At 32.7% G+C, this 11,636-nt stretch overlaps 1 protein-coding gene across 1 annotated transcript; it reads left to right on the forward strand.

Annotated features, from left to right (window-relative positions):
- Positions 1-8,643: 8,643 nt before the first annotated feature.
- Positions 8,644-10,343, forward strand: LOC104218327 (aspartyl protease family protein 2). Its single transcript, XM_009768787.1, has one exon. It carries the CDS (start codon positions 8,776-8,778, stop codon positions 10,120-10,122), a length of 1,347 nt encoding a protein of 448 aa, XP_009767089.1. The 5' UTR covers positions 8,644-8,775; the 3' UTR covers positions 10,123-10,343.
- The last annotated feature ends 1,293 nt before the right edge of the window (positions 10,344-11,636 follow it).

Raw genomic sequence — 11,636 nt, forward strand, 5'->3', positions numbered from 1 at the left:
ACGTTGCCCGATCCCAGTTGATGTGCCCGGTATTGTGAGGCTAAGTACCGGGCCCCTTCCATCTTCGCTTGATAAACAACTAGCATCCAGCACTGCAGTTGTCGCAGCTGTTTCAACTCCATCAGCTCCATCAACTTCTTCACCCATTCTTCCATCATCAACTGCTACATTATTTTCACCGGTCATATTTATTCGAGAAGAGGATGTTCCCCTTCCCAGTCCTCAGTTCATGGGATGTTAGGGCAAAATTATGCCGCCTCCTCAGAAGATCCGTAAAGGAGGAGGAGCATTACTCTCTCTGTCTCTACTAGGTGCAACCTGATGTCCCGACCGGTGGAACTTGCTAACTATCTGGCCTTTGACTTCAGAAAAATATTGAAAAAAGATACAGGCTCTCTTGGGAGAGTGCTTGTTGAATAATATCATGCACGCCGCAATGGTATATTCTTCTTTTCCTCTGTTATTTCTTCTATACTGACCGTTACAAAGAATTTATCATTCATGCCCGCCATTACACATTCTTCAGTGGCCCTCATAATTGACATTAAAGAGAGGCATGATCCTACGACCTTGTTCCCTAGGTGCAGCTATAAATAGTGAGCTCTATTATCATTTTAAGAGGACGAATTTTCTGGCAAACTCCTATAATCTATTGAAAGCTCTATAAAATTTTATTTTCTTACTTTTTGGTTTCATTATTGCTATGCCCGGAAGCCCCGCTCCGGAAAATACTATTTCTGCTATTTCATCTTCATATCAAGGCTAAGTGTTACATATTTCTTCAATTCTTCATTATTTCAGGATCGAATTAATTCACTTGTCTAGAAACTACGTATAAATTTAATTGTACCATTTTACGGGTAAATAATAGTGTAACCCGAAAAATAAATTCGTGTAGGCCTAGGCCCAAAGCGGACAATACATATCATGGGATTGGTTCCTGACATAAGACTCTATAATCATGGAAATGATGCCTCTAAATTTGTCAAATTTACGTGAAATAATTTAGAAAAGATGAAGACTTTAGCTACATCCAGCGATATGATTATAATCGCATACACAACTAGCTCTTTACAGCTATGTTTCTAGCTTTTTATCTTGAAAATGACTGATCTTCAAACACATTATATTACATAAGGTACAAATAATCAACTTCCTTAAAACTTCAGATTTTACTATATTCTTCCCTGTATTCGTTGTGAATGTTATAATTTTACATTAAAAGATTTGAAAAAATATTCATGTGAGAAAAATTAGTATTACGTAGCAATTGATGTTTATTTATCAAACAAATGAATGCAACACATATATTTTGGAAATAAATTGATATGTATTCTCATATAATTTGCGACTCTTACAATTAATTCTTTATTATTTTGAGTAACAGTTTGTTTTTTGCGGAAATCACTTTCCCTAATCCAGATTCACGGTGCCATTTAAGATGGAATCGCTCCCTATTAGGAAGGAATAATATTGACAACAGTATTTCAACGCATAGCATAAATTTATGAGTAAAAATTACTAATAGCAATAAATAATATATTTGAACTCATAACTTTAAAACTATAATAAGTTAAATACCAAAATTTTTGAAAGTTGAACACATAAAACTTAAATTTTGGATTCGTCTCTGTTGACGGCCTCTTAAACTTGCAGTAAATTTCATGTAAAACGTGAACTTTTAGTATGTTCCAATGTCATAAACACGAATTTCAGAATATTTATTTTTCACTATAAATATTTAATCTGAAATTGGATGTTTAATAATTTGAAACCTAACATACCACCAAACGTCGAGAAAATAGGGGGAAAGAGGAGGAGTAAAGATAGGCAAAATATGCGGGAGTGACAGCTGTGGATGGCAGACAAATAGTAGACGCCGTTAAGGTTGGGACAATGGTTTGGTTTTAACATGTCGTCGTAGTCAGACATCATCGGATCCTGCCCTTCTACCCCACAAGCCTTGCCATTTGGTGCTAATCTCAAGGCCACTGGATGACTCAACTAATTAACAGCATCTTTTTGTTCCCCCACAACATTTCAAGGGATTCGAACCGTAAAAATAATTATTAATATTGCATTATTATAAGCTATCTATATTATGTAGGCGTTTGGACATGTATTTTAAAAAAAAAAAAAAAAATTGGAATTTCACTAAAATTTGAATTGAAGATGAAGTTGTGTTTGGTTATAATTTTTGCAAAATATTTGAATGTCTATTTTTCCAAAACCAAGAAACATGATTTATACCCCAATAACTTGTAAAAAATATCAAAATCACCCCAATTTGATTATCCTATTTGAAATAAACAATCAAAATGATATTGTTTAATTGTTATCATATTCTGCTTTACTGCAATACACAGAAGATTCAAAATCAATATCACATTTTCTAATTCAACTAACACACAAAGAAGTGCAAAAGTAGGCATAGCCACATATTTCTCATAACTATATAATCAAACTTCCAGTAGGCAGAGTTTAAGTATCAACTAAGACTGATGTTCCACCATCAGTCGCCAAAGATGTATCTGTCAAAGATGAAAAACTGATGGGGTCATTTTATAAATTTTAAAAATATAGAGTAAATTTATAAAACTAAAAACTAGTAAATTGCCATTTTCAATTGAAAAAGTGGTGAGAACCAGTTTTTCAAATTTGAAAATGAATTTTCAAGTGAAAAATGAAAAATTGGTAAGAATGGGATAACCAAACATTATCTTCAAAAAAATAATTTGAAAAAAAGGAAAAAATTTGTATGTCCAAACGGGCTCATATATCTTTAGGAGTGTAGCCTTTTTCCGGACGCTGTATGAATATACTGGGCTGGCCTTTAACATCTCACCACATTATAAGACCATCTCCAACCCTGCCTTCATTTTCTCCTCCAAGTTGGAGTAAACTCCAACATTGAGTAAAGTTACTTCAATCATTACTCTATGTTTTACTCAAAAAAAAATATTTTATTTTATATTATTCTTTTTCTTTAATATTATATTATTATCTTTTATTTAAATTTATTTTCTTATATCTATTAAAAATTTCTATATTTTTTTACATATTCATCACATATAATTTAATATAAAATTATTTATACGATAAATTTTTAAATAATATAATTTATAAGCAAATATTGTAGTTTATATATATTAACGGATATTTCAAATAAAAGTGAAATCATTGAGATACAATATAATTAAATACATATTACATTATGGTAAAATTCTAATTAAATATTACATAAATATTCAACTTCCACCACTAGTATGCTCCCATAAATGATCTATTAACGTATTACGAAGTACAAAATGAGAAACTTTGTCCTTAATTCTTTTGTGTCGGGCTAAAAATTGTTCAAATCGGTGATTTTTATCTACTACCAATTCTACTGTTAGAGGTGGATATTCTCAATCATCTTGAATTAGTGCATTAAGGTCACACTCAACTTCGACCATTAATGTATTTTTATTTAATATATTTTCAATTTTTACTTTTTAATTTTAGCAATATCTAATATATTATATTCGCACCTTTCAATTTTAGCAACATCTTTTATTTTATATTTGCACCACTCATTTTTTGAGATAAATATATATTTTTTATACAATTATAACTTATAATAAAATTAACTTATAATTTTACATAAAAATAATAAAAGCACGAAAATTAATTTATCAACATTATACGCCAAAGTTAAGATGTAAAATTAAGGTTATAAAGATATTACATAAACATAGAGATAAATTAAAAGAGTTAAATAATAAAATAATAATAAAGTAAGGATGAATAGTAAGTATCCAATACAAATATCTGACAAAGGATGAATAGCAAAAAAGAATTAACCCAAATAGCCGCACACCCTACTACTTAAACTAAAAATAGCCGGTGAATATATGATATATGCATAATTAATGTATTATATATGTATAATTGTGTATAATACATGTATAATTTATGTATATAACTAAAAAAAATTAAACAATTAATATGGCCACTATTTGTGTAAAAATGCCAAAAAAATGTGCGTTTTGTCTTCAATATATATGCACTGATCTCAAACAATAAGAGGGGACAACTACAGATCAAAACTATACTGTGAGACTCCATCAGCTTACTATGTACTGTACAAGTATTATGTATCCATTTCAGAAATTTTAGTTTATTACTCTCTTTCATTTTCATATATGTTTTACTTTTCATTTTATTTTAATCTGTATAAAAATATGATTCTTTCTATAGTTAGTAGTAACTTCTTAATTTCAACATTTTTATTTTATTCCTGTTGACACTATATGAATGAAATTATATCTTTTACTATGTAAGATTTAAAGAGTATTTTTTTTTTATATTATATACATCTAAAGTTTAAGATCAAAAAATTTATAAGCCTTTTCAATATTTTAATTTGTGCCATGTCTAACCAAAATACATCAAATAAAATGAAAAGGAATATTTATTTCGTGCATTTTCTAAGGTTGTTTACTAACTTCAATATTTTTTTTGTTTCTCATTCGGTGTCCAATACTATATTGGAGCCCGACTATATCCAGATTCGCTCCGTATTGATTTTATTTGTGGAGAAGCGCTTCCTACCAAAAAATAAAAAAAATTCATATTTAGGATTCAAACCCGAAACCTCTAATTAAAGGAAGAGCAGTTTCATTCATTGCATCACATTATTTGACGGTTACTAACTTCAACGATAGCATTCTTGAGTACGATAGTTCGGACTTGTTCCCTTTGGCATCTTTGGGTTTGTTTCGATCGGCTAACAAGTTAACATTAAATGTTTAAATTATTGTTTGTGCATTTCTTGCTTTTAGCATTTGATCATCATACATTTATTTATTCCTTTATATTTTTATTGTTTTATGTTTTTAGATCGCACTTGTGGAATTATAATGAGTTTATTATTATATTGTTATTATTATTCTTTTAATAAATAAAAAACAAAAAGCTTATTCATTTTATAGGCAGTATCATGTACTCCTTCTATTTTATTTTCTATAAACTTATTTGACTAGACAAAAGTTCATAAAAATAAAAAATAAAAATATGAACTATTGGTTCAAAATATGACGTGATATTTATGTGGTCATACACTCAGAGGCGGATCCAGGATTTAAAGTTTATGGGTTCCTATATCGATCTTAAGTAAATATACAATAAATAACTGGGTTCACAACTAAATATTTATGGATATTTAGTTAATTTTTTAATACATATACAGGGTATATGCAAAAGCTATTGGGTTCATGGGAACCCACTGTTAGGTGTTTGCCATAATTTTCTGACCATATTTGGTTTTCCTATTTGTTGAAGGAAAGGACAATATAATTACCTTAATTGAGTTTTCCTTTTTGTAGAAGGAAATTATAATTCTCCTATACTTGGCTAGTCCTTTTTCTTATAGGAAAATGTTTGGACTTCTATAAATTGAGGATCCTTCCTTCTCATTCAGTAGCATACACAATGTAGCCATAGGGGGCTTGAGATTCGTGTTTAGGTGGAGAACTTTACGGGACAAGTGTTAGTGTGTCACTTGTGTTTGCCTCTTCGTGAGGTTATTCTCTCGATATTATGTACTCTCTTTTTATATAGTGGATTGCTCATCTCCGTCGTGGACGTAGGTCAGTTGACCGAACCACGTTAAATGTTTGTGTCTCTTTTGGTAGATTTCTCCTTTGTTGTCTGATTTATCGTCGTTGAAGGTTTGCTTTGCTAGCTTCCGTATGACACCTAGTTTTTCGGTCATAACAGTGGTATCAGAGCTAGCTTCGAGCGAGGTTCAAGACAGGTTCATCTTGGCGGTTCAGTTCTAGCCACAACATATTTGACGATAATCGTGATTTTTTTCTGAGAAATTTGACCGGTGTGCTACGCACGTTGAGACAAACTTTGTGGTGGAGATTTGGAGATGCGACCTGTTGAAGGCTATGTGAAGAAGGTGGATCAAGTTTATTTTGTCAGAAAATTCCGGCCAAGGGGGAGAATTGTTAGGTCTTTGCCATAATTTTCTTACCATATTTGGTTTTCCTATTTGTTGAAGGAAATGGCAATATAATTACCTTAATTGGGTTTTCCTTTTTGTAGAAGGAAATTATAATTCTCCTATACTTGGCTAGTCCTTTTTCTTGTAGGAAAAGGTTTGGACTTCTATAAATTGAGGATCCTTCCTTCTCATTCAATAGCATACACAATGTAGCCATAGGGGGCTCGAGGGTCGTGTTTAGGGGGAGAACTTTACGGGACAAGTGTTAGTGTGTCACTTGTGTTTGCCTCTTCGTGAGGTTATTCTCTCGATATTATGTACTCTCTTTTTATATAGTGGATTGTTCATCTCCGTCGTGGACGTAGGTCAGTTGACCGAACCACGTTAAATGTTTGTGTCTCTTTTGGTAGATTTCTCCTTTGTTGTCTGATTTATCATCGTTGAAGGTTTGTTTTGCTAGCTTCCGCATGACACCTAATTTTTCGGTCCTAACACCCACGTATAATAGGCTGCATCCGCCCCTGCATACACTCATTTTATTAAGGATAAAATAAAATATATAAATTTAAATTATTTTTAAATATAAAAATATTGTTCTTTTGGTGACATACTAAATGAAGTAATGTTACATAAAATGAAAATGAAGCAGAGTAAGTAATTAACTTCTCCTTGTATGATAATTGATGAATTACTAGAACATCTCTTATAAATAATTATTTATTGGTGGATGTCTATAACTCATAAAAGAGTAATATCCACTACTCTTTTCCATTATCTCCATAACTCTGACTGCTCCAATATTTATGGAGTTATGGTTGTAACTTCCATACCTTCATAACCTCCCCGTGATGTTCCTCCATGATCTAAAATGTTTAATACCATGCTTATGATATTCTTTTGTATACTTTTATGTAATACTATAAATAGAGGATGAAGTGATAATGTACATACTTGAAACACTTGAAAGAAATAAGAAGCTCTTATCTCTTGCCCTCTACATTCTTGTCTATTTTTTTTGTTTCATATGATTACTTTGAGCTAAGTTTCTTAACACGTTACCAGCACTAACACCTCATTCTTCGTTAGGTTGTGATAGGTGTTTCTTAACTTTCACGGCTTGCTTACATATACCCTTTTGGTTGTCAGGTAATAACTATTTGTTTATCTGTTTTCACATACAATGGTAAGAGTCTTTATGCTATTTTTGTTTACTAATTCACAAATTTTTAATTTTAAGATTATGCTTAAAAACTAACATGCAAACTGTGTATTACATTAAACTGCTACATTGCACAAAGAAAAAATTACATTAAATGCTAAAACGAGCAGTACAGCTTCTGCTGATACTTCAAGAAATATAGCCAGCAACTCTTCAATTGGATCAAAGATCGGATATACTAACATTATCATGATGACACAATTTATCACTTAGAACATGGAGTCAATTCATCGCGTATAACCATGATAATAGAGTGAATTACTAGTTCACTTATGATAACCGCGTATAAGCTGACACGCATTCGATGTGGTGGTTTACACTTTCAACCTATAGATAATTCTGATTTAATATACTCCATTAGAATACGTGTTCTAAGTCCAATTGACCTATTTTAACAACTTCAAGTAATGATCTAATACGATTAGTAGGCTAATTCAATTTTAATATATAGGTGCATTATGGTAATAAGACAACTTACCATATCGTCGTTGTCTGCATAAGCCATATAATATTTTTCCTTAGAGTTAATATTAATAGATATGCATAATTTGTTTATGTTTTTAATTTGTGTCTACAATATTAAAAGTTATGATTAGTTCTCCCCTTTATGTTTTTCTGTCTACAGGCCAGGACATAAGTCCTATGAATTTTGTATTGGCCTTTTAAATATTAATATTATTTCCTCCCTCTTAATTTATGTGTAGTATTTGGTTATGTACAAAATTTAAAAAAGAAAAAAAAAACTTTAAAAATTTGTAATTCAGAACAAGCTATAAATATGTGTGTCATAAATCATCTCATTAAAAATAAAATGAGATCATTTTGTCTCAATTTATATGGTGCAATTCTGATTTCTAGTCGAATATAAAATCTTTAAATTTTGATATAAAATTCATATATTTGGAAACTATTTCAAAATCATTATAAGTCACAATAATAATAATTTAAAATAATTTAAAAATATGAAATAATCATAAGAAACTTGTTTGATTCGCAAAATCTGAGAGGAAATGATATGTGGTTACTTACTATTCGAATAGAAGAAAATAACCTTTTCAAATCTCTTTATATCTCATTTTCAAATATCTTATGTGTAAGAACGAAGATCTTGGGTAATAATAGAATAGTACTAGTATTATTTAGATAGATGCACTTAGTCCAAATATAGTCATACATTTCTATAACAACAGTGTTGTTTGTTTCGAATATTTTTTAATATTATAGTGAAATATTGTTATAAAGAATATATATTATAATAGAACATGAAAATTATTCTGAAAAAAGTTTGACTTTTATAATGAATTGTTGTTATACAAAAATAATGTTGTAGAGAGCTTTGACGATAAATGTAAATATTTTTTGTGATGATATAATAGTACTAATCATTATAGGCCAAAGATAAATAAATACTACTACTCCTCCATATCAATCAATAATAGAAAGAGAGTAACACGTACGTATAAATGCAACCAACCCTTCTTCTCCATTTCTCTTTCTTTCCCAGATCTTAAACGTTACTCTTTACAGTACAACTCCCTCTCTAATCTCGCATTATTAATCTCCAATGGGAAGAGCATTGTTGTACCTTATCTTTTCTCTCTTCTTCCTCTCCTCCGCCGCAAACCACCGTAAAGTCGAATACCTAAAACTCCCATTACTTCACAAAGACACATTCCCACCAAACCCTTCACAATCCCTTTCCTCCGACCTCCGGCGCTTAAACACTCTTTACTCCTCCCTTAACCACCGTAGCATCCGCTCAGCTAAACTCCCATTAACTTCTGGCGCATCTTCCGGCAGTGGACAGTACTTCGTCGATCTTAAGCTTGGTACACCGCCGCAACGCCTCCTTTTAGTCGCCGACACCGGCAGTGACCTTGTTTGGGTCACTTGCTCTGCCTGCCGAAACTGCTCTTCCCGCCGCCGTGGCTCCGCATTCCTCGCCCGCCATTCCTCCACGTACTTCCCCTTCCATTGCTACGATAAAAAATGTAGGCTCGTCCCCAACCCACGAGGCGTTGCGTGTAACCTCACGCGCCAACACAGTCCGTGCCGTTACGTGTACTCTTACTCCGATGAGTCTGAAACCAGAGGATTTTTCTCTACTGAAACGACGACGCTTAATGCCAGCTCAGGCAGTGCTGTGAAGTTTAAAAAGTTTGCATTTGGTTGTAGTTTTGAAGCGACCGGTCCAAGCATTACCGGTCCGAGTTTTAACGGAGCTCAAGGTGTAATGGGCTTGGGCCGCGGTTCGATTTCATTAGCGAGTCAACTCGGCCGCCGGTTCGGCAACAAGTTTTCTTACTGTTTAATGGACTACACATTATCTCCAACTCCAACGAGTTACTTATTAATCGGCCGGTCCGCTCAAGTCAACGATTCGAAAATGAGTTATACGCCGATGATAAATAACCCATTTACGTCGACGTTTTACTATATTGGGATTGAAAGTGTTTATATTGAGCATGTAAAATTACAAATAAACCCTTCCGTTTGGGCTATTGATGAGTTGGGAAATGGCGGGACTGTTATGGATTCAGGGACAACATTGACTTTTCTCGCCGAGCCGGCTTACCGGCGTATAGTGAGAGAGTTTAAGCGGTTGGTTAGGCTGCCAGAAGTCAATGACCCGACTCTTGGGTTTGACTTGTGTGTAAACGTATCGGGCGTGTCGAGACCGAGTTTCCCTAAAATGAGTTTCAAACTCAGTGGTGACTCGGTCCTTTCCCCGCCACCCGGGAACTACTTCATTGACACCGCGGAGGACGTTAAATGCCTCGCATTGCAGCCGTTGGCGGCTCCCTCGGGGTTCTCGGTCATCGGAAACTTAATGCAGCAAGGATTCGTGTTCGAGTTCGATAGGGATCGATCGCGGATTGGTTTCACGCGACACGGATGTGGTTTGCCATGATAACTCGGCAACTCACTGAGTCGTGGATACTTTTTTTTTTTGTTGAAGGGTGGGGTACATTTTTTTTCCTGTGGAAATTAATATAAGTCGATTTGTTGTAGTAAATTGTGTTAAATATAATTTGTATTCTTTGTCGTTTTTGTTTGTATGATTTTTATAGGAAACGGCCAAAAAATGTGGAGAGAGGGAAAAATAATAAGGGAGGAGATGTTTTTGTTGCTTTTCGCTCTGTCTGATTTATGTTTGATGCTTTCACGTGAAATTCTTAATGAATTATGACATTAATTTGGACTTGGGGGGTGTGGGGGTAGGGGGTGGGGGGAAAATAGGAGCTTTGTCTACTATGGGGTTGTAATATTATATGCTTTCCTAAACACAAATTCAACTGTATGGTGACTGTATCCACATGAACATGTCAATGCTTGTGAAAATGAAGATTAACTATATTAGGTATCTTGCTCTTTTCACATTAGTAGTCCGTCAAAAAAATGATACATTTATCAAAGGGTGGTAACAGAACACAATTTGTCAAAAAATATATGAAGTTTTTCAAATTTCTAAAAAATTTCGAAATTCAACTTCAAATAAAATCTGAAATTTTCATCGTTAAAAACTGTTTCCGAAAAAAAGTGAATAATTTCTTATGGCCAAAATGGTCAGTCCTCCAATTGAAAATATTGAAGCGTGCTCAATTGCTCATCGTTCACCTGCTTCGCTCTATTGTCATTCCTAATGTAAATAATTCGTAGAATAGGTATTGAATGGACAGCTAGGCGAAAAATTGAAAACGAAAGCTATCAATATTAGACAAAACAAACCAAAAGAAAGAAGTTAACTGTAATTTTCATGAACTGTATATATCACTGTATTCTCATTTAGTTTTATGAATTCGGTGTAGTTTTTACCCTATAAAATAATGGTGTAATAACTTCAACTCATCCATGACAAAAAGTTGGTTCTATTAAATTGCCCTAAATGAGTATTTTTCAAGAATTACTATTTCCAAACAAAAGGGCAAATAAACTTTCAATGTTTTCTACCCCATGTTTCTAAAATGTCATTGTATGGTTGTTATATATGTTTGGGGGTCGAAAAATTAAAGGATATTCCTGTCAATTTCTTGTCTGATTGTCATGTCAAACGACAACTTTTTTCCTATTTGCCAGCTCTACTCATATATCCCTAGGCTTAGTTCAAATTTACATTCTCACTATTTTATTGGACCCCAAAAATAGAGATTGCTTTGTATTGCAAAAGAGACTTTACTTTCTCTACGTCCCCATTGAATTATAGCTATTAAACTTTGGTCTATGAATGATTTAGTGGGCGTTTGGACACATCAGAGTTGTAAAATTTCGAAAAAAAAGTGAGTTTTTAAAGTGAAAATGATATTTAAAAATTAAAGTTGTGTTTAGACATAAATATAATTTTAGGTTTTTTTAAATTTTTGTGTGAACATTTTGAAAAACAGTTTTTTGGAATTTTTATATCTTCGTTAATCTTCAAGTGAAAAT

The sequence above is a fragment of the Nicotiana sylvestris genome, chromosome 10 (genome assembly GCF_000393655.2).
Source record: "Nicotiana sylvestris chromosome 10, ASM39365v2, whole genome shotgun sequence".
NCBI classification, from domain to species: Eukaryota; Viridiplantae; Streptophyta; class Magnoliopsida; order Solanales; family Solanaceae; genus Nicotiana; species Nicotiana sylvestris.